At 39.6% G+C, this 25,326-nt stretch overlaps 1 protein-coding gene across 1 annotated transcript in view; it reads right to left on the bottom strand.

Annotated features, from left to right (window-relative positions):
• DKK2 (dickkopf WNT signaling pathway inhibitor 2) overlaps positions 1 to 25,326 on the bottom strand; it is a 162,610-nt gene that overhangs the window by 24,230 nt on the left and 113,054 nt on the right. The window contains exon 2 of the mRNA XM_082275615.1: positions 67 to 217. Coding sequence (XP_082131741.1) covers positions 67 to 217 — 151 coding nt within the window. The remainder of the gene's footprint in view (positions 1 to 66; positions 218 to 25,326) is intronic.

The following is a 25,326-nucleotide window of genomic DNA, read 5'->3' on the forward strand; positions in this document are numbered from 1 at the left end:
ATCGGTCAATATATAGTACGATAATCTAAAGATGGCCACAGTATATTTAGATTTGTATCACCTTACCATTGTTGCAGTGATTACCAGGACAGCACATGCCATCTCTGTGACAGCGTTTCTTCTTTCTTCTGCAAGCCATACAGGAGGAAGGGGCCTGATGAGGACTGTAGCAATATTTTCCTACTTCACACTCTTTATCACTTATACAGGGATATGCCTGGAACAAATAGCAGTGATAATAATAATTGGTCAATTATTCCAGATCATTGTTATATAGTACAAATGTGCACAAATTACCTAAAAGGCAGTGTGCAAGGCAGGGGCCCATAGTGACCAGTCAGTAAAATCTAGTGCAATGTTTCCTAAAACACAAGTGCTCAGTTACAGTATACAAACAGAAACCAAAACTCTCATTTATGATTCTTGCTTCTCTCCTTTTGAACCTTGCTGTCCGCAATGATCAATAGATCGGGAAAAAAAGGATAGAAGTAATGACCACAGAAGCAAAAAAGAGCATCTGAGTTTAGGGGATGCCTGGGAGTTCTGAATATAAACAAAGTAACATTGATTTAGGCAGGTGCCTGGTTCACATTAATGTGACTGATTTACTCTTCATGTGTACCGCTCAGGCTCGATGATTGGTGGATGATATACAAGTGGGTGCCTCCAAGTCTGCTGCTAAGAGTGCCGGCAGGGGATGGAGCCCATCCTGGCTCCTGTAGTGGCTCAGAGGAAAAAGTGGTGACCTCCTGTTTTCAGACATCTGAAAGATTCTAGGAGGTGAGTGGAGTGGCAACCTTAGCCTGGACTCGGGCCAGGCCATGCCCCAATGTGTTTCGATCCGCCCCCCGAAGTTCCCATGACTAAGTTCCAGGGAGCGAAGCAAAATCCGTTGTGGGTATGACCTAGTCGGAGTTCAGGCTAAGGCTGCCACTCCACTCACCTCCCTAGGATCTTTCAGATGTGCGGCAACAGGGGTCACCCTTTTTCTCTCTGGACCTGGTTCACATTAAACAATAAAAGGTGGAATATTACTGCTCTTTCAACAATACCAAATCACTTTATGCTATCTGTTTAAAATAAATATAACTGGTCTGTAAATTCATTTTATACAATTAAAAGTAAAGTACCGCTTAAGAGCACACACCACAAGAAGCCTGCTGTTGCTACAATTAGTTGAGAAAGCCTCTTCTGTGGTCTTGTCTGATTTCATTTTGCTTTGTTACTGGGGTGGGCTTTCTTTGGCTCCATGGCTGAGTTCGACCAACTGCCACTCCCCACCTTTACTGACTACTGGGACATTTTGTTGGATAGCCCAAATGGTAATTTTCAGGTCTCAGCCATGAGGCCAGGAAAAGCCAGGCCCCAGTAATAAAGAGGCACAGAATAAGCTTTGTTGCGTAGTGACGGTAACAGCAGAAATTTTGAAGTGTCTGCTTTTTGGGCAGCCTTTTAAAATTGTATAATGGAGAACAGGCTTATGTTAACTCATTTAAGTGATAAAACCTTGCCAGTTCTAAGCATTATTTTTTGATACAAAAAATATGCAAGCGTTTCCTTACCAGACATAATTGTGCATTATAATAAAATAACTTGCACAAATAAAAATAGAAATAAATTAATAGCCGATATACAAGCTTAGAGCATTAAACTGCACAGCTTTATAAGATGCTAACTTCAAAGCAACCCTTTTCATTGCCAATGTCCATAGAAACCACTGCCAAATTTGAACTAATCAGCATGAGCTACAACCACCAATACATAATCAGTGAAAGGAAAACCATCTTCTCATTCCCCAGAGATTCAGTTATTCCCCGATTGGGTGCTGGCATCTTGCCTCTCACAGAGCAGAGAAAATGATGTCAGAGTGTATAAAAGCACTACTATGTACATATACCTTGTAAATGTTTTATTTAAAAAAGCACACTCTCTAGGCATCTTTTTTCATATGCAATATGGCACTGTGGATTTCTATTAAAAATTATATTACAATCAATGATTATCCCTTGTTTTATTCAATACTGCTCACCATAGTATTGTGAATCCACAAAGCAATTTCACTGAAATAACAGTAACAGCGGGTATTTATTGCTCAAGTGGAATATAACCGATATAAATCAATTGCAATACAGATTTCCACTTATGTTTCTTTGACTCCTTACTTACTAGAATCATTTTCTATAGTTTATGTTGGCTTCCAAATTGCACACTATGTTAGTAAAAATATCTGTGGCTGCCAATGCAGTCAGATCCTAATCCAGTTTGGCAGTATTATATCAGGACTGGTAATGCACAAAGCTGCAATGTAAGGCTTGGAAAGATGCCACTTGGGTATAGTAGAACAAGACACTCATTAACTCCTTTGCTTGTCTACATTAGGTCTGTGAGTTTGATTTCATCTCTTTATTGGTATGAATAGGGGTGCCAACTTTTGTTTCTTCTCTGTATATTTAATATTGTGGCAGTTTAAATTTTTTTACTGTTTGACCCAAATAATGAAACTTTTTGTATTTGAAGACTTTTATCTATTATATTAGAAAGCAAATGTAGGTAGATACTGTATAAAAGGACCCACCACATTTATTCCAAGTATGCACTCAATAAAATTCTTAAATTATGTTTTAAATAATAAATCAATCTGCTTTTTTACTAAATTCTTGCTATCACCTGCAAATCAGCATTCAGACTAGGAGAGGAGAGGGCAGCATTATTATCCAATCAAACTTCACTGAACTAGACTAACAAACTGTTTGATAACTTATTCGATGGAGGTGAGAGTATAAAGATGAGCTTTCAGCCAGCTGCTGTTCCTTAATTATGTAATCATTGCCTTAACTAAGCTGTATTGATTTAAGTGCAATGAAAAAAGTGGGGTTCACAGGGCTTAGTGAATGTGTTAAAACTTCACTTTGCAAAGAATACCAAACCCCATGCAGGGCAAATAAATTAAATAAACAAAACAGAATTTTTTCTTGCACATAATTGATAATGGATGTCAGCAGAATTTCACGTCATTCACTAAGCTTTGAGGAAAATAATTTTGCAAAGTTCAATTTCCCTTGCAAAGTGACCAGTCTTATTTGGCGTTAGTACATCAACACCAGTTTCTGGGAAATATAGATTAGAAAAATGGCTGAGGGAATTACAATTTTTTATACATAAATATGTATTTTAACTAAGTATGTTCCTATTTTTTTACATGTATATTTCAACATAAAATATAAATACGTGCTCTGTTTTGCCAATACCTTTTATAGAACTTCCAATTCTCAGCAGAATTACGGTGATGTCAGATAGGCAATTCTGCTGTTGGTAACACCACGCTGTTGTCTTTGCTTCCATCACACACACATATGTAATAGTACCATAGGTTAGCCATTAAAACTCGATGGGCATACTTTATTTGGTAAAAATGCTTACAAGGGCAAGGCAACATCCTAGATATCCTAGATAAGAGGATTAACTATACCCACCATGGGAATGGTTAGCTCAGCCGAAACTATATTTTACCTTTTCTTCTTATATTAAAAGTTCTTATATTATTATAATATATTATAATTATAATAAAATTTCTTAAATATCTGTCTGGGACCTTTGTAGTGATATCTCTGTGATTTGAGTTCCCAAACTCTCTCCCAAACAGCTATTGCAAGAGGGCCCTACTCTTCCTGTATATGCACAGGCTCTTTTGGGTGGACTAACACTTTCAGTTATCACACACAGTGAACATTTATTGGTTAATCCAACTTATTTTACCACCAATCATATAATATGTAATTCTGCATTTCATTAAATCAGTAGTTGAAAGGGTAATTCGACTTTCGTGGTTCCTCTGCAACCAAGAATTCATTTTTGGTGAGATCCCAAAAGATTTTTCACTTCTAAAGGAATTCAGACACTGCAATTTTCCTCCCCAGACTACTGTAAATGCATCAACTGATTAAAAACGAAGAAAGTCACTCCCATTCAGATTCACTTTGCACATTGACATACCCATACAAACATATTTTTCCTAAATGCAACAAAAGGGAGGAATCTGAAAAAAAAAAAAAATGTTAGAATCCTTACAATGTACAATGTACATTGGTCACCCAGAGGGGTTTGTGATTTTCTCATCAAAAGTGGAGTTTTCAACTGCACTTTTTATTTTTCTTTACAAAGTTATTTTTTAAGAGTAGCTGACCTATTACATCATCCTTGGTTCATTTTCTGTAGCTGACCACCTATGTCTAGATGTGGTTTTATTTATTTTTTTCTTCACCTAAGATGTGTATCTGAATCTCTTTACAAGCTCAATCTTTTCTTATTTTTTTTATGTTTCTTGCAGCTGGGTAGGCATTCAAAATTTTACAGCTGCAAGTGGTTGCATAATGAACGTAGTAATATGACAAAAAACAAAGGTGTCAAGGAATATCTTAAACTTTTCATATCCTTTTGTATTCATTACATTTACAGTGTATTGTTGGCTTATACAGTGAGTAGATGCATTTGATGGTAGTGAAATGATGTCAGGTTGTCAAAACATTGCTAGGGGATAGGTATATAACAAAGGGAACATATGCCTGTAACACATGGAAACTATAAGATGGTAATCTATAACAATACATGATCTAAAACCTTAAATAAGCACTGATACTATAATTTAACTGAATGGTAGACTCAGTTTGAAAAAATCAAACCTTGGTCTGCATTCAATTATCCAGTGCAAGTATTCTCCATTTTGGTTTTCACAATATGCTTCATTTTATAATGATACTGTGTAAGAATTTAATAGCTATTTATAAGTTTTGGAATGTACAGACTAGACAGATAGCTGTATAAAAATAGTATGTAAAAGCATAGTAAAGAATAAATAAATAATAAGAAAGTGTAATACTGTACTTGGATGTTTCTTGCTGTTGAGCTTCCAGTACAATTGTAACTCTCTTGACCAAAGTCTGGATGTACAATTTAGCTAGTGTTACATTCTGCTCACACATAATATGAACTGGCTCTAGGGACACAGCCTATCCTCCAAATGGATCTAGTTTTCATCTTGGCTTGTATCTTATTCACCTGGCCTTTTTCCTATAGTTGCTGGTATCTTTATCTTCTGAATAGCTATCATCTGAGCCTACAGAAATACAGGCCAATGCATTCCATGTGTAAAGTACTACTCCTTTGCATCATTCTTAGAAAGAGGTTGAAAAACAGCGATATACAATGGCAAGCAATTTTATTTCCAGGTTTCCCTTTAAGAATATATTTTTTTACTGAATATTCAGTGTTATACATCTTTGCAAAATTGAATAACTATATAAACGAAGAGCAAAATAAAAGTAAATATTAATGCAGTACATCAGGCAGTACAAGCAGTGCAGCAGTCAAACGTATTTTTGATTGCATAGATTTATTTTTTTAACAGCTGTGTTCTTAGAGATTATGTTTCTTTAATAGTTTTGCATTGTCTGTGTTAAAGTTTTAAACTATTATAATTAAATTTGAATGTGATGAAATTCAAAAAACTATCATGCCTCCCAATGTCCAAATCTTTCTGCGAAGCAAAATACTGAATCGTACATTATTCCATGTCCCTTGGCAAATCAAAAACATTATCAAGCATAAACCGCTTTTCAGTTGTTTTCTTTCCAAGGATTAAAGTGCTTCACATACCCTGAACAAAACGTGCATTGAAATCTCCTGCTAAAGGAACCATCAACTGCAATATAATTATGTGTCAACATTAATTTAAGAAAACTCAAGCTACACCACTGAGCATAAACTTTTTATACATAACGTCCTATTTAGCGTATTCTCATGTTTTTATTGTATTGTTTCATAAAGACTGTGGTGCACTGAAGTAATCAAAATGACCTCATGCAGGGATGTAATACAATGGCTTGATAACACAGGAGACTACCCCGGATATCCAACTTTCTCTTTCTCTTCTTTCAAATTAAGTTTAGTAGATATGTGAGGATTACCAAATTTGTGAAATTCCTTCCAATATAAATAGAAAGAGCTGAAATATTTCAGTATTACATATTTTTTTAGAATACAATATGTACAAACTGTGCTCTTACTTTGTGAAATATATAACTAAATATATTAAAATGATATTTCAGTCAAGGTGTCCTTTTAGTTTTGGGTATAAAAGGACTAGACTTTGTCGGGATTTTATTGCAGTCACTTGCCCCATTGGGGAGTCTTTTCTTCCACTTCCCTGTGAGGACAATTTCACTGAAATGGTAAGTGAGGGTAAATCTGCAATTTGGATACAGACAGCAGTAGGGATGAGGCTTGCGTTCACAATTATGAACGGTACCGGACACATTCTGTGGGTTCAAGATTTACGATCCTGACAAATATATGTACTAATTCGCCTGGGAGAATTTATTTTTAATCAAAATGCACTGCATGGTCTGTTAACTATGGTTAGCAGCTTAGGTGCTGCTGGGTGGAGAAAAGGGAAACCACTGAACATCTGTTCAAAAATCTCCCCTAGCTGAAAAGAACCTAGAAGTGACATGTATTTTATCACTTCTGGTTTCTAGTGTCACTTTCCTTGGCCACTGGGGACAGGGAGAAAGCTATAGGAGTACACAATCTGCCCTCCATTTGCTTTTACAGAGGGCAGGTGAGACATCAGGAATCACAAAGACCCCTGTCCTTAAAGCTGTAACCTATTAGGTACTGTATGTGCAATGGTGTGTACCCAACTTCATGCTTCTGCTAAAAATCATCTCTAAACTACTAAACACCAGCTTTAAAAAGTCTGTAAAGCCCATTTTGTTTTAGTTATGAATAGAGTGGGGAATGGTTAGATCCTTTGTCAGATCTTTATTGCAGTCTGCGTCTCCACTGAGATTTGTCAAACATCACTTCTGTCCTGGTGATCATTGTTTCTGATGTAGCAGGATTCCCAGCCGTTTTGCTGGATATGGGTCCCCCTGGGCCACTGGGTACAACAAAAGTACCCCCCTGCATGTTCCTCCAAGTGTAAGCGCTGAGACAATGACCAGTCCTGTATCTTTGGGTTTTTTTGTATTTATTGAGAACTTGGATGGGAGAAGGGAATGAGTGGCATACTCCTTTGGCTCAACTATGCACAATTTGCTAGGGACAGCTGAAAACGCTTCTTGGCGCTGACTTGACTCTGGCTAGAAGGCGGTCAATGCCGGTTGACACTGGTTAACACTGGCTTGCTGCCTGTTAACTCCAAACTGACCTTGGACTGCTTTCTCACATATAGAAGTCCTTTTTTAGCTCTCTTAAGCACTCCTTGCTGAGGCAGCTACTTATGCTGCTGCTGCACTGCTAAATACTTCAGGGCCCACACCGCCACCCTCTTTCTCTCACTTATCTCCAGGGCTTAAACATTGGCACCCCTTTCTTTAAACCTTCTCCACAGGTTAGCTGGCTCTTGGATCCCCTTGACCTTCTGGAGTGGTCCTCTCTCCTAGGCAGACCCCTGGACAGACTCAAGTACTCACAATACTGTTTTTCCATGAAATTTCTGCCCAGCAGCTCCACTCGGTCCACAGTACTCTGGATCCCTCCTCTGCAGCTCAGCTCAACCTTCGTCCTCTAGGCCAACCGCCCAGGACACTCTCACTCACGCTGAGAGGAGGAGAGACAGCCGTCACCCTCCTCCTGGGACTCTGCTTCCCGCCAAAGACACTGCGTCATGTGCTCCCCTCAGACTTATACCCTATCCCAGGATGCTTTGCGGCAGATTCTGCCCTCTGAGATGGATACAAGCCCTGGTGTGCTATTGGTCAGGTTTCCTCCACTGTCCAATAAGAACCCTCATTGGACAGAGTGGGGAGACTCCCCAGACTCAACAGACACCCTTGGAATCACATGACAGCCTAACCAAATGATCAGGCCCTCCTGATATGCAGACAGGGCCACCCATATGCTTCTTCCTAGCACCTACCTAGGAGGGTGCTACGCTGATACAAAAAGTAATGGTAAAACCATTAGAAATAAGCAAGGACCTAGAAAAAGAGGTGGCTGTGGACATAATATACTTGGACTTTGCAAAAGCATTTGACAAATTTCCCCACAGACAACTAATATGTAAATGAGGACCTATAGGCTTAGAAAATTGAGTCTGTAATGCATAGAATACTGGCATAAAGATTGTATTCAGAGAGTAGGGAATAATGATTCATACTCTGAATATTCTAAAGTTGTTAGTGATGTACTCCAAGGTTTAGTGTCGAGACCCTTACATTTTCTGCTTCTAGAGGGTTTCTATTATTGGCTGAATGCTATAGACTTGTGTCTTTTTTCAGCCTGACTAACTATGTTACCATGTCAACTACGTTATCTTAGGAAAAAATAGATGGCAAAACAAGAGAAAATTGAAAGGATAACAAAAGGAAAATAGAAAAGGTAAATATAGCTTTTGGAAAATAAGTAACTAATAAACAAATTAGTTCCATGCACCACTACCAGCTTTATAAATATTTAAAATAAAAAAAGTGAATGCTTACTGAGTTTAGTAAATAAAGTGAAGTTGTGTTAAAGCCCAAGTTGGGCTATATATTGTATATACATATACAGTATATATATATATATATATATATATATATATATATATATACACATATATATATATATATATATATATATATATATATACATATGTATATATATATATATAAACTATATTACCAAAATTATTTGGACGCCTGCTTTTACTTCCACATAAACTTTTATGGCATCCCGGTCTTAGTCCGTAGGGTTCAATATCGAGTTGGCCCACCCTTTGCAGCTAGAAAAGCTTCAACTCCTCTAGGAAGGCTGTCCACAAGGTTTAGGAGTGTGTCTATGGGAATGTTTGACCATTCTTCCAGAAGCACATTTGTGAGGTCAGGCACTGATGTTGGAAGAGAAGGCCTGCCTCGCAGTCTCCACTCTAAATCATCCCAAAAGTATTCTATTGGATTAAGGTCAGGTCGGTCAAGTTCCTCCTCCCCAAACTCGCTCATCCATGTCTTTATGGATCTTACTTTTGCACTGGCCCAAATAATGATGTGGAGGGGGGATTATGGTGTGGGGTTGTTTTTCAGGGATTGGGCTTGGCCCCTTAGTTCCAGTGAAGGGAACTCTTAAGGCGTCAGCATACCAGGACATTTTGGACAATTTTATGCTCTCAACTTTGTAAGAACAGTTTGGAGATGGCCCCTTCTTGTTCCCACATGACTGCGCGCCAGTGCACAAGCAAGGTCCATAAGGACATGGATGAGCGAGTTTGGGGTGGAGAAACTTGACTGGCCTGCATAGAGTCCTGACCTCAACCTGATAGAACACCTTTGGGATGAATTAGAGCAGAGACTGAGAGTCAGGCCTACTTGTCCACATCAGTGCCTGGCCTCACAAATGCGCTTCTGAAAGAACTGTCAATTATTCCCATAGACACACTCCTAAACCCTTTTGACAGCCTTCCCAGAAGAGTTGAAGCTGTTATAGCTGCAAAGGGTGGGCCAACTCAATATTGAACCCTACGGACTAAGGCCAGGATGCAATTAAAGTTCATGTGTGTGTAAAAGCAGGCGTCCCAATACTTTAGGTAATATATATATACTTTTTTTTTTAATCAGCACAAGGGACAGTACTTGCAATTCAATGCAAAGTATCCCTTGTGCTACTGACTGCCCTCTTAGTTGAAATCCAATGTTCTCTGCCCCCCACTTCCCACCCAATACCCCCACAGCAGTAATCTTCTTGCGTGGGGGTAATACAGCCACTGGACCTTTCACAGACATCAAACGGTACAACTATGCCCACTTTTTCTGCCTCTCTCCTCCATTCAAAAAAGCTGTTCTGTAGCTTCCAGCACTAAAAAGGCTCTAAGAATGGAGGACAGGTGGATGAAAAAAAGGTCTGCCTCCTTGATGGAAGCTGTAGTACACTTTATATAAATGGAGGAGGTAGAAGGAAGGGTTGGGCATAGTAGGCACTCATGATGAGCTCCTGTGACAGGTCCAGCCAATCATATTAACTCCTGCAGCATGGGAAGAGTACAGCTGTATAGTTATGGGAAGGAATATACCGACTATAAGTAAGCCCTTGTTTTGGGCGAAGGGCACTGGAGCAGGTGGATGACAGGTGGGAAGCCATGCTGTGAGCGTGTGTTACTGGATTAAACAGTTAACAGCATTTCTGATGTCATTAGTATGCTACCCATTTATTTAATTTCACATTGCTTGTAGAGTGGGGACATGCTCTCAGACAAGCATCTGATAGCAGCCAGAGGACCAAGGAGTAGATAGTTTTTTTTAGCAGCTGCATGAACTACTGCTGCATCTATTGAGGCAACTGCTCTCTGAAGCTGGCTACACATTATACAATTTACTTGTTCAATTTCCTTTAGATTTACCTTCAACAATGAAGTGCAAGGGCCTGCCTGATTGCATTCAATTCAAAAAAAGGTTTAGGTTTGACCTCATATTATATGATTTTCGTAAATCTAAAGGAAAATTGTACAAGAAAATTGTATGTGTAGCCAGCTTTAGACAGTTTTCTCTAGAATAAGTTTTCCCACTGGAAGATTTCCTTTCTATTTATTTTCTGGTGGCAACTAAAAACGTTTGCTTTCCCATAACTTTCAGTACCAGCGACCAAGACAAATAGTTAGGGTAGATCTACCGTACAGAGACACACACACAAAAATAAAAATCTAGCAGAGGTTCTAACCTTTCTATATTATATTAGAAAAAAAAAACAGTGTTGGCTTTAGATACACTTTACGCTTGATACACATGTATCGAAAGTTGGTTCAGCAGGAACCGGACAACTTTTCGTACATATGCACTGCTGTCTTGTTCAACAGAAGCTGGTCAACTGACCGGCTTCTGTGAAACGGACTTGCTAGAAAACCCGCATTCGATCAGCGCTTGCAGCCGGAAGCTACAAGCACTGATCAGTGTATTCTGGAAGAGGGGGGGAGTCCTTCTGTCAGAATACAATAGCACAACTTTGTTGTGTTGATCTGTTGATTTTTTTTTTAAATTCAACCAGTAGGTTGAATTAACAAAAGAATTGAACGTGCATACCCAGTTTTGGAACTGTTTTAGTCTGCTGGTGGTGATATGTGGTGATATGGGATGTGATATCTATTTTGCTGTGATTACACCCCAAAATGTTTGATTATTTGTTTTTTTACTTTTTATTTTAATTTAAAAGATCCATACAGAAATATCACCATTGCATCAAGGTACAGTTATGTAAAAAATGTATCTTTGATTTGCATATCATGTTACTGTAAACTCTTAAAATTCATTCCATCTACTAGTGCAGTTGGCCCTATCTCCTGCAATCAGTGTGTAGCATAACATCCTCTATTTAATAATCTTACAGTTCCCAGGAGAGTATTTTTTTCCCCTGAAAATAGGTACAGCATACATAGACTGTTATAACATCATATGTGCAAGTCTGAATATACTTTGTAAATCTCATGCTTCTTTACTGTAATAATTATACAAAACCAGTTCCAAATGAAAACCAGCAGTAACTTTATGAACAGACATACATCTTCCAAACTTAGTTTTACCATCTGTTTACAAAAAAGAGACAGAAAAACTGTGTTCCGTCACATTTTGAATTTATATTCCATCTCTAATGTGAAGCAATGCACGGGAAATGGAGTGATATTTTTTATTCCTTGTTTCTCTTTCCTATTACTGTTTTAATATATTGCACAATTGCTCTGATCTAATCGCAAAGGAGTAGCCTGGGGTCTTGGCATAAAGAGATAGCTGGATATCTGGAAGTAATAGTATGAGTCAAAGCTAAAAACAGTGCTTCACCACTGAATAGTGGATTTTATGTGCTGGATTTTTATTCAAACCAAAATGTAACTGGAACATCACCAAGGACATTTTACATATCATTAGTGATAAGACTTTTTATAAAGCATTTTTTAATATACAAAAGAAATGTCACTACTTTTTTCTATGAAGACATGAAACCTCTCCCTTCAAAAAAATAAAATAAAAAATGTAACTTTGGCTAACAAAGCCAACAGCAGTGCAGATAGTTGACAACATAAGCTAGTAAGACATTCTTAAAAGAACAGTACCCATCCTTGGAAACAGGGGCAAAGGAGGAATCTGATTGGCTGGGCAGACTAGAAGGATCAGGATCAACTGCTGGCTGTGTTTAGCCCCATCCACCACCAGGAGAAAGGAGACATCCAGGTGGAGAGTCTAAGGACTACATGGAGAGCAGGAGGGCCAGGAGAGTATAGTACTTGCCCAGAGAGTGAGATGAAAGATGGAAACAGAATTGAGGGCATTCTGTGACTGTTGCTGCAGAGACTTGGAGTTGGGACCCTGCTGTGTGTGCCTAGACAGTGTATAGCATGGGAGCCTGTCAAGGTTGCAAGAAGGTACAGTACTGTTTGTTGTTGTGAGCTGCTGACCACATACTGCTGCCAGAGGATCCATTCTGCCAGGAGAGATGTGCTATATCTAAATTACACACCAAACTGTGTACAGGGATCAGGCCGCAGGCTATTACTATACTGAGAACTGCTGGCTGTAGTGATTAGGAGGACTGTGCTACTGTCCTAGAGTGTTCCAGCTGTAGAGCGCTTACCTTTTCGATTGGCCACTAAGGGACTGCTCAGGACCAGAATGTGGGTCTTTTTTGGTGAGATGCCTCTGGCCACTATCTTCTTTATTTAATTGAGCACTCCAATGTAGGTCCCCATCGCCATCGGACTCTTTACACTGCCCCACTGGCCAAAGGTTAGGCAGAGCATCTCTGCAGTAGGTAGGCGGTACTGCTATTTCAAAAGCAATTTGTAATGCTGTACTATACTGGGATTGTTGTATAATTGAAATTCACACCAGTATCACTCTTTTGCGCCCACCGAGTGCATGTTTTTGCCTTGTCAGCTCCTAGGCGGTCCTGACAAACCATCATTGTCACCCTGTAAATTGTGTTAGGTAATAAAGTACCTGCATTGCAGTAATACTGTAAACTGTTAATAAATTATTCCATTCCTTTCTAGGGCTTTGCCTTAAACTGAAGGCCATTTACACTGTGTAAGATGTGTCTGTGCTTTTGGGTCCAGGTATGGGCAGGTCGTCACCGGTGCCAGGCAGGAGTACTCAATACATTACGCAGCTCTTTTGGGCTAAGTGCTATAACTCCTTTTAATCCCATCCTTTTGCTGGCTAACAAAAATGAAAAGAAATGTTGCATAGGAAAGAAATATTTTAATACCTACCTGTCCCATGGTTTGCACTGCTGTTCTCTGTATTCAAAAGATACTGCTGTCAGTAGAATCTTACGCTCTGGAACACTTATGGGGGTGTCTGATTCCTGGTCTCTCACTATGCTTAGGTCCACTGGCCCCTACATTACTACTGTATCCTGTAATTAAATAGGGGTTGCCAAGGAACCCAAAGTGCAAAGGAGGAATAGGTGTAGGTACCTGACACTTCCAGTGTTGGATACAGAAGATTATTCAGGCAACACTCATAGGTGTGCACAGCTTATTGCATTGCATTGCTCAAACATGCAGATGCGCGTGTGTGTGTGTGTGTGTATGTACGGTAAATTAAAAAAAAAAAAATAATATATATATATATATATATATATATATATATATATATATATATATATATATATATACACACACACATATACACACACATTTATAAATAAATGTAAAAAGCATTTTAAAATGTATTAACACATAAACAGGGTCAGAAGGGCAGTGGATGGTGTTGGTAGATTTATTTATTATTTATTTTTACATTATTTTTTTACAATTATATTTTGTTCTATTATTTTGCACAATTTTTCAAAAATTTTTTTACAATTTTTTTAGAAGCCCGTTTGGGGGGCTTTGGTGAAATGAGACAGAGAAAGGGACCAAGGACAGAAATTCAGCTGCACTGGACAGGGAATTAATGGGAAATGCTCTGGGCTGTGCAGAGTCTTCCTAATTCACAAACTGAAGCATAGTAAACCCAGTTTTACTATGCTTCAGTTATACATGGACACAGTGATAAATCAGTACTGATCATTCACTGTGTTCATTCAGAAAAGAAAGAGGCCAGTTAATGACATTCTGAAACATCCCCCCGTGTGCCTGCAGCAGCAGCTGGTGGGAGAGAAGAGGAGGGGGGTGGGCAGCAGGTGGAACCTATGCCGCATGTGGGTGATTAGAGTGTGCACAGGCACACCGAGCACACTCCTTGCACACGCCTATGGCAACACTATCTCTTAAATAGAGAGGAGAATAGTGGCGTGGGCAGTAGGACGGGTAGATATTAAAGAACCTCATTTTTTGTGAGATGACAGGGCTTCTTTAAATAAGCAAGTAATCTGCAGTCTTTTGGAGGACACATTTCTCCAAGCAGAAGTGGATAAAACGCATGAATATTTCTTACGTGCTGGCTCAAAGGCTTGACTGTTTGTGAGGTCTGGATTTTGTTCATTAACACCATGTATTTGGAAGAAGTGCAAGCTCTTTCTGTTTTTTCAGGTGCCTTAAGTGGTACTGCATTTGCTAAATATTGCTAGTATGATTTATTGCACGAGTGGGTGAGATTCGTGAAACCGCACTTAAAGCATGTGAGATGTTTTCAGCTCCAACAGCAAAAATTGGAAGGATACAAAGTACTATCTCAATGTGCTGCTAATTTGGATTAGCAAACAGGAAGAGGAGGTATTTGAAATCGAATGTACTTGTTTTAGCTGTGACCCACAAAATCAGAGGATTAAGGAAGATATGCAGGTTGTCATTAAGACAAGAAGTTTTCATTGCGGTTGAGCATGAATGCAAAAGTATTGGGCTCCTTAACCAGCAATACACTAGAATGTGGTTTTACATGCTTGATCACAGGCCATAACCTCCAAACCATTGACTTCTGTTAGTTTTTTAGAAAACCGAACCCTGAAAAGATAAGCTAAGCCCAGATATCTTATCACGGTAGTAAGCTCTTTCAGAAATGATTTTATTTCATATATTTTTACAATGTTATGCATGCAAATAATATGTGTTACAAAATAAATCAACTGCCAAAAATGGAAGAAAAAATAATATTCCTATCTTTTTTTTTTCTATGGTCTCTTTTAAAGCTGGATTCTTTGCACATTTGCTATGTAAAAATGTTCTCTACTGATGGGTGTCCCATGTCTGGATGGTGTTGCGTTAGGTAAAACTATTAGTTTCATTTCCAGTCACTACTGTAAGCATCTCTAACCTCTGGCATCTGGTTCTGAAACTGACAGTTCCAGCTCTTGTGTCTTCCATTTTCTTCTTACATTTACAAAACATCTTGTATTCTTTTTAAAAGGCATTCTGTGAATAGATGACCAAAGAGGGGGGGGCAGATAAACCTCACTGTATGGAGGAATCTATCCACCCAAGATAGTCTAGGGACCATGGGATTTGTCATGTGCATAGAACAGTCCACATGACCTCAAAGAATTGAGAGGAAAAAAGAGATGTTTGGAAGCTCACAAAAGATGTCACAAGCAGGCAGAAAAACACAATAAGAAACAATTTTATGAAAAATAGATTGCAGGGCCATAAGGCAGTGGACATGTATGGATTATTTCTGGAGAATAAGGATATTGTTTAATGTCATTTTAAAAATAAAGTTGTCAAAATTGAAACTTCTAGAGCCTACTAGACATGTGTAGAATGAAAAATATTTGTTACGTTTCAATTCTATATTTATATAAATTAATTTAGTTAAATTTGTCTAATATGTTTAATTCGTTATTGGAATTTGTTTCATTTGTTCAAATTCTAATCAAACTGAATTGTCCAATTTCGGAAAATTTGAGTCGATTCAAATTCAACTTAGAATTCAAATTACATTCAAATTCAAATCAAATTATATTCAAATTACATTCTAAACTAATTCTATTCTAAATCAAATTTATTCTATTTGAAATTCGACATTTGGAAGATGGTTATATTCTTTCTATTCCATTCTATTCCATTTTATCCTATTTTTTTTTCTTTTCTATTCTATTCTTTTATTTTCTGTTCTATTCTTTTCTATTCTATTCTTTTCTATTCTATTTGAATTCAACTTTAATCTATTCGAAATCCAATTTGCTTTCTATTCGAAATTAGAATTTTGGAAAACAGTTATATTTTATATTCTTTTTCTTTTCTATTGTCTATTCTATTCAATTCTATTATTTTCTATTATTTTTTTTATTCTATTCTTTTCTAGTCTATTTGAATTCAAACTTATTCTATTCAAAATGTGAGTTTCGGAAGATGGTTATATTATAGTCTGTTTTATTCAATTCTATTCTATTCTTGTCTATTCTATTCTTTTATATTCTATTATTTTCTAATTTATTCCATTCTATTTGACTCTATTTGAATTTGAATTCTATTCTTTTATATTCTATATATATATAAGTTAAATAGGTTATAAGATCCCCTCTCAGAGGACAGGATCCCTTGATGAGGTGGTTCTTTAGGTGAAAATTGTGGGATTAAATATTGCCCTTTCTTCTCCCTGGTTCCTACCCCCTTCCCCCCCCTTTTTTCTCACACTTTTAAATAGGGTGGAACCGGGTAGATGACTTGTGTAGTTATCTTGAAATACACCCTGTAATTAAGAATTAATAAATATACAATTTTAAGGTTTTTAGGGGTTTTTCTTATAGAAAACAAGGAGTTTGGTGCTTGAAAATAATAACATATTGATTATTGTTAAATATAGTGGAATCAGGTAGACAACTTAGGCAGTTATCCTGAGATACACCCCTTAATTTAATCATTAATAGATATATGGTGCACAATTTTACGGTTTTTAGGGTAGTGAGGTTTTTTTTTTTCTTTGTTACCAGTGTTTCAGGACTTCTTTCTTGTCTTTGCCTGCTCCCTATCCTCCACTGATGTACCTCACTGCTACTTGTAAGGTGAGTCCACATTGATTGGCTATTGACTCCATTTGGACCCTGGACCCGCCATGTTTCTTCCTGTGTAGGACAGTCACCCACCTGCTATATTGTGTCATCCTCTCAGAGTAATCAAATGTCCAGACAAGTTGCATTTTCATTGCTTTACTGCATTCCATCATTCCAGCACAATTCTTCAAATACAGGAATATTGCAGCGCACTTGTAGGCAGGCGCAGTCTGTAATCTCCACTGCAGGTGCTACTCGGCCACAGCGGTCATGCAGGTGGGGGATGAAGTTAAGAGAAACTTGGTTTCTCTATGGTTTCCTCGGTCACAGAGAGGCAGCTATCTGATTGAATGCTAGCATTCCATGTGACTCCAGTGGCAATCATGGGTTAGGCAAAGTCTATTTAAGATTCCAACCCCCAGGCTTGGTGCTCTTTATGCGAGTGGCTAGCATATGGAAAGGATCCCCATCTGTCAGGGACAGTAATTAGAGACAGGGAAAGGTTCCGGAGGAGTAAGGATAATACAGGACTCCATCTACCTCCAAGGAAGCCTTCCCATGTGATCTTCCATGCTGCATTTCACTCCTCATGGCAGACACTATCAGCATCCTCCATTCTACAACTCGTGGGTCCACAGCTGTCTCAGTGGCTCCGGTGGGGTGTGCTCCCCTGCTGGGTCTGTTGTATTTGCTGAACTTTTCTACAACATAGTGTTACTGCCAAACGTGGACCCTGTGTATTCACTGCCCACCATACAATGCTGTACCTAACCCACACACTGACAGTTCTGACTCACGGATACCAGGTCACAGTGCAGAGAACACTTCTCTTCTCATAACTTGCTATGCAGTGGTCACACTAGTGCAAAACACCTAAAGTGATTCTAAACCCTAAGGTTCTTCCCCTTAATGCATTCTGTGCTACATTGTCCCCCTAGCCCCCCCCTTTTTTTCTTACCTGAGCCTGATCTGATCCAGCGATGTGCACTAGAGCAGCTACTCCTGCCACTGTCTCCCTCCTCATTGAGCAGATTGATAGCTGTCAATCAAATGCTGTGATGCGGGAGCGGGGATGGGGCCAAGTCCCGCTGTGTGTGTCAATGGATGCAGCACCAGGGCTCAGGAGCGAGCACGCATGGGTGCCCACATGGAAAGTGCCGGAAATGTAACTGTTTTTTCAAACTGTTAAATTAATGGGTTTACTTCCTCTTTAAAGGAGATCCTCCATAGGCCTAGTGGCCACTTTAAACCAAGCTAAATGCAAGTGTCCTCTTTTTCTCACCCTGACAGTTCAGCCCTGTAGAGGGCTCATTAGCTCAGCTCCAGCAGAGTGTGACATCTTGATTGATCAGGGGTGTCCAGTTCCCATTCCCCAAGTGCACTTGGCCTCACCCACAGCTGGCATATAAAGAGGCACTATCTCCACCCATTACATCAATACAGAAGGGGCAACAAAACATCTGCCAATATACTAGAGTAGAGCAAGCAGTGCTGTTATGCTCTGCTCTTCATACTACAGAGAGCTGAATATGTCTGCACAAAGATGTGTAGTCCATCTCAGGGGTGAGCAGGGAAGGCTGGCTACACATACACAAGGTGGGCATGGAGAAAGAACATAGCCATCCCAGAACAGGAAGTCTGAGAACAGCATATTGCATTGTTTATAAGAAATGTGAGTTTGTGGTTTAATCATTGAGATTTCAATGAATAAACAACATACAAGGGAAATGGGCTCATTGGAGTTATCACAACTCTATATTTTCCTGTGTGCATGAAAAGTTGATGCATGTGCCAGGAGGAAGAAGGGGACATCTGGGGTGTAGAAAGACCCAGTATAGGTAAACTAAAAGAAGAGAGCAGAATTGGCTACAGCAAGTGAAGCTCATTCAACACCAACAGGTGGAAAATCAGAGAAAGCCACAACAGAGGAAACAGAGGGGAAGCCATAAGCAGAAAACGTTAGTGAGAACTAGTCTCCGGCTGACTGTTTGATTTTTGAAAGTGCTCCAGATGTCCAGCCACAAGGATGACAACTACATACTACCTGGCCATATAAAGGCACAACAGTAAAGCCTTATTATTCAGCATAATACTTTAATGGGATGGCAAGCATCTATTGAATACCCTTAAATAATTTACACCAGACAGCTTTGTTGGATAATAATTTGGCCACGGCCTTTATTTATTGGTTTTTCCAATATTTTATTAACTCATTAAACCATGAATAAACCATTATTAACTTTAAACATTACCATAATTTCACACCACATAACACGACAACCCAGCTTAGCCGCTCGGGTTATTACTAACCACAGAATAAACCTCCACATAAACGTCCCCCTTTCTTCAAAGGTGACCCAACCACATAAATTTTTTAAGGCCGTGACGTTAACATCTTTTTTTTTTTTTTTAAAAGGGGGGAGGGGGGGCGGGAAGCTCCGCTCTTGCTGCTCTCCTGAGGCGACTGACCACGCGCTCCGGCTCCCACTCATATTTATAGCCTACCTCGGTTCCAGAAGCTTCTGTCACATGACCTTCCGCAGGCAGCTATTTTGACCAATCCGCTTCTTCTTCCCCTGCACTACCTGCCACTCCCCCAGTCAGGGGGGGGGGGAACTAGAAACTGCCTATTCCGCAGCCCTCCCATGAGGAAAAAGGAAGAAAATGGGTTTCTTGAAACCCCTTTCCCTTTTTCCATTCATGGGATGGCAAGCATCTATTGAATACCCTTAAATAATTTACACCAGACAGCTTTGTTGGATAATAATTTGGCCACGGCCTTTATTTATTGGTTTTTCCAATATTTTATTAACTCATTAAACCATGAATAAACCATTATTAACTTTAAACATTACCATAATTTCACACCACATAACACGACAACCCAGCTTAGCCGCTCGGGTTATTACTAACCACAGAATAAACCTCCACCAAGTCAGGAGGTGCTAACCTCCTGACTACCCCACCAGCCCGCGGCCAATTCTATTGCTGTCTGGAAGCCTAGATTCATTATATCCAGACCTATATCCGAAAGATGTACCCCATCCTTCCAATATAAGCCCGAGATACCACCCTCTAAATCTACGTGCCTATAGGACAAGCCATAACCCATATTCATGAACTTTTCTAATTTATGATTTACTCTTCTTCTCATTTTCTCAAAAACCTTCCCCGACTTATCCTTTAACCAAATGAGACGAGGGATGATCTCAGAAAAAATGATGACTGTACCTGGTGAATATGACTTCCACTTCTGTATGATAAAGCATATTTTAAAGATTAACCTGACTGTTTGCAATTTTCCGATGTCATTGCCGCCCAGGTGGATTAACAAAATATCCGGCAATGGCCAACCATAACTCAGCCTACCCAATTCAGTCATCAGATTATCCCAGATCAACCCACCCTTACCAAACCAATATAGTTCAAATAAACATGGATCCAGATCCAGATTAGTGCCGTAAATTCTGCTTTCGGCTCTTTTGTGCGCCCATCGGACATAAGAGTGCCCGACGATCCAAACTATCAACTTCTTACCTGGAAGCAAAAGATACATTGTTAGACTTCACATATTTCAAATAGACATTTGACTTCCATCTACCCACTTTCTTTATTGCATCTTCTCCCATCCCCGATCTAGCTGCTGTTGTGGCTGCCCCAATTCTGAACGAGTGACATGAAATACCCAAATTGCGCATGCCCAAAACAGATAGTATTTTTGCCAAAATTCTCCGAAACTGAAACCCAGTAAGAGGAGACCGGTTCTCATGAACAAAAAGACGAGTCTCTCCCCTCGGCCTCAATTCCAAATAAGAACTCAACGCTTCTATAGGACATATGGACCGCAACGAACTCTTAATACAATCCACGTCCCCTTTCCGGACTGATCTGTCTTGGATTTGCGCAAAAATAATTTTAACTGGTCCTTTTCAATTATGGCATCTTCCAATAACAGCCCACCCTCATCCTTTTTTGCTCTCGGGACCAATTCCGAAATTCTTAAGGCTGCAAAAAAAAAACAAACCGAAAATGCAGCCTTAAACAGCCTTGTTTCATAGGTCGAAAAACAAACCTTTCGCGTTGCCTTACAAATATCCACTAAATTAGTGATCGAGATTGGACCTCTATAATCCACTCTAGCCTGTTTTTTCCTATAACCCTTAAGGACTTGCTGAACTGAAAAGAAAGATAACATAGACTCTAAACCTTTTAGTTTCAGAAAATAAGAGATCCCGTACAATATTTTGCTAATATGTGACCAGGACAATTTCTTCATTAATAATTTCTCCAGAAAACCCAATACCAACCTTTCTGAAATTGCCCCCTGGTCAGTATTGGTCTCATTTAAGAAAGACAACCACAATGACCAGGAGCTACAATAGCTCTTCCACGTTGAATTTGCCAGGGAGTTACGAATGTTCTCTTGTACTAAACTATATCCCATAGATGCTTTGGACAATCCATACCCACTTTGTTTGCTCCCGGTACCAGCTCGAAGAACTTGCCCATCTGTAATCGGGAGAGAGCATCAGCAATAACATTTAGTTTACCCGGAACATATTGAGCCTTTATCCAAATGTTATGAAGCAAGCATCTGGAGACTAAATGGCGAATCAAAGAAATAACCGGTGGAGATCTAGACGTTAAGCAATTTATCGCAAATAGTACTCCTTTGTTGTCTGTACTCAACAGGATGCGCCTGTTTTTGAATTTCAGACCCCATATTTCTACTGCTACTATGACAGGAAAAAGTTCCAATAAAACAATGTTTTTTAACAGACCTTTTTCCTTCCATTTTACCGGCCAATTCCCTGCACACCACTCATGCTTCCATATGGCTGAAAAACCGACTGATCCAGCAGCATCCGTGAATAAACAAAAATCCGAATCAGTAATGAAATCTTCCTGAATTATCGCTCTACCATTAAATGACTGCAAAAATTTTGACCATAGCAGCATATCTTCCCTCATGTCCTGAGTCACTCTTATATGGGAATATGGACTCTTTAAGCCTGACATCTTCAAATACATTCTTCTGGAATAAATTCTCCCAACTGGAAGAACTCTAGTAGCAAATGCTAAATTACCTAATAATTTTTGCAGTTCTTTCAACAGAACTTTCTTTTTTCTTATCAGAATGATAATTAAATTGAAAATCCTGTCTAATTTCTCTTTCGGTAGTTTGAATTCCATTTTATTGGAGTCAATAATGATTCCCAAAAATTCCAGCTCTTGAGAAGGATACACCGTTTTTTCTTCCGCTAGAGGAATATTAAACCTAGAGCACAGGTTTTGAAACGACTGTAACAAACTCAAACATCTGCCGGAATTCCTGGGACCCAAAAAAAAAAAAAAAAATCGTCTAAATAATGAAGTGTAAATTTTGACTCCGCCTCCGATTGTAACACCCATTCGAGAAAGGTGGCAAAGGCTTCAAAATAAGCGCACGACAAAGAACAACCCATTGGTAGAAACATGTCGAAATAAAATTTCTTGTCGAACATGAAACCAAGTGAGTTAAAACAACTCGGACGTATTGGCAGCAATCTAAATGCTGACAAAACATCCGCCTTGCTCATCAATGCTCCAGTACCCAACTCCTTCAACAATATTATCGCCTTCTCAAATGAAGCATATTCCACCGAACAATCCCCTGGATCTATTTGGTCATTAAGGGAACTCCCGAATGGGAATGACAAGTGATGTATGAGTCTAAATTTATTTGGTTCTTTTTTTGGTATGATACCCAAAGGAGAAATCCTAAAATCAGCGAATGGTGGCTTCAGAAATGGACCCGCAATTCTACCTGCCTTAATTTCTTTATCAATTTTTTCCTCAACAATATGCGGCAACTCATTAACTGATTTTAGATTTCTCACTAATACACAACCTTCTCCATCAAAGACAGGTAGCCTGAAACCTTCTGCAAACCCTTTAAAGAGCATGCTGGCCATCCGCTGGTCTGGATATTTGCGTAGCCAAATTTGCATTTCTTGTAGGTTCACCAGCAGCTTGCCCCTTAAGAAATGGCTCTTTTCCTACAGTTTGAGAGCTAGCTGCCATTTTTTTGAAACATTTTGACACACTATGAGCTCCAGAACAGAAGGCACATTCATGTCTAAAACGACAATTATGCAACCACTTACAACTGGACTCATTGAATGCAAAACATATGCCTTTCCTGTAACTTGTGGCCTGAGCGGCCACAGCCACTGGTCTAGAAATCTGTGGCCTTTGTGGGATTAGCAGGTTAAGCCATAAACCCACATCCTTACATCCCCATTGAAGATCTTTATGGACGGATAATTTTTGTCTAAAGGATTCATCATATGAAAACCATCCAAAGCCTCCAAAGTTCTTATATGCCTCTAATATGATTTCCACATGATGAAAAAGGCCCACTGCTTTGTAAGGGTGTCTCTCGCATAATACACCCGCATATATACAGAAGGCCTGCAGCCAATTATTAAAAGATTTGGCCACCGGTCTTCTCCTGTCTTCTTCATTTTTATCTGATTTCAGAAATTCTTTACTAGATGGCAGTAATGACAGTAAGTCCATAAATTCTCCATTCCAAATTTTCTCCTTGATACTCATACCCAGATGGAAACCCAAAGGAGATGGGGAACAAGGCATGCTTTTTTTAAGACTAATTTCTGGCACACCCACTTCCTGAAAGCCCGTTACCCTATCTGTCACTACCTTCCCCTCATCCGGGTCCAACCATACCGATGATACATTTCTTGTCTGAACCCTATTATGTAGCATCTGTAGTGAATTAGCAATTTGATTCAAGGACTGGTTCAGATTACCTAAGATATTTAAATTACACTCACCCGGCCCAGCAGCTTGGTCCTCTAAAGGGATTTGGTCCTCTGCTGGCCAATATAGCGGGCTTACTTCTCTGTCATCCTGCAGGCAGCTGTCCTTAGGGCCTAAACCGGACCTTCCTTCAACAGCCCCTGCTTCCGAATGCCACCTTGCTGTGCTGGCTTCCTCTGTTCTCGGTGCCTTATGTCTTCTTGTCTTCTGACACGCTGGGCGCTCTTCAACCGGCGGGCTGAATCTCCTTCGCGGTGTCCTTCTCCTCTTCTGCAGCTCTTCCTTTGCTGCACCGCTGCTAGACTCCGCCCCCATGGACTCCGACCCGTTGTGCTCCCGTGCCGTTCCGCTTCCACCCGACTCTGTTTTGCCGCGTTGTCTTCCCGCCGGTCTGCCTCTCTTCCCGCCTCTCTTCTCCTCACCGCTGACGCTTCCCGCTGCTGACTTCTTCAAATCTTCTGCCGGACTACTTTCTTCTTGTCCCGCCTCTTCTCTTCTTTCTTCAGAGGATGTCTCTAAGCAGCGTCTCAGCCACTTCTCCCCGCCTTCTGCTTCGGCTCTCTCCAGTAGCTGTCGCAGTAGAGTCTTCATTTCTTCTGGAAGCTCCGCTCTTGCTGCTCTCCTGAGGCGACTGACCACGCGCTCCGGCTCCCACTCATATTTATAGCCTACCTCGGTTCCAGAAGCTTCTGTCACATGACCTTCCGCAGGCAGCTATTTTCACCAATCCGCTTCTTCTTCCCCTGCACTACCTGCCACTCCCCCAGTCAGGGGGGGGGGGAACTAGAAACTGCCTATTCCGCAGCCCTCCCATGAGGAAAAAGGAAGAAAATGGGTTTCTTGAAACCCCTTTCCCTTTTTCCATTCATTCTTGATTGTAAGCTCTAACGATCAGGGCCCTCTAATTCCTCCTATATTGAATTGTATTGTAACTGTAATGTCTTCCCTCATATTGTAAAGCGCTGAGCAAACTGTTGGCACTATATAAATCTTGTATAATAATATATATAATAAAACAAGCACATATGGCAAACTACCATACCTACAGCATGTAAGAAACTTACAATGTATTAACAACACTGATATAGAAATTATTTTCAATCATAATAGGCATTATACATTTACAAAGAAGCATGCAACAACTTGATTTGGGGTAATAAGAGTAGGCATATTATTCTAAATAAATGATGTCAGTAAAACAGTAAATCGGTCATAAATCTTTACAATTCACTTTAAGCATTTAATGACAAATATATAACAGATATGTAGACAACTGAAGTTATATGCAAATCTTGACACTTTGTAAAAATGTCAAGATTTGCATATAACTTCAGTTGCTCAGTTTGGCATATAGCTTCGTATAATATTGTTCTAAAAGTTTCTTAACGTCCCATGGGGCTGTGTGGATCTTTCCCGGTTTGTCTTTTAGGGAGGTGATCTGAGTCGGGTGATATGATTAGTGTTGAGCGAACACGGACTGTATTATTCGTGTTCGTACCGAATAATTGGATTTTTTGTACCCGAACACGGACACGGACACTTTACTGTATGTTCGGGTAAAAATCCGTGTTCGGTCGTTTTATTTCCGGGTTTTGCATGCTTTGGCGCTCTTTTCAT

This window comes from Pelophylax lessonae (assembly GCF_965119305.1).
Source record: "Pelophylax lessonae genome assembly, chromosome: 1".
Lineage (NCBI taxonomy): Eukaryota > Metazoa > Chordata > Amphibia > Anura > Ranidae > Pelophylax > Pelophylax lessonae.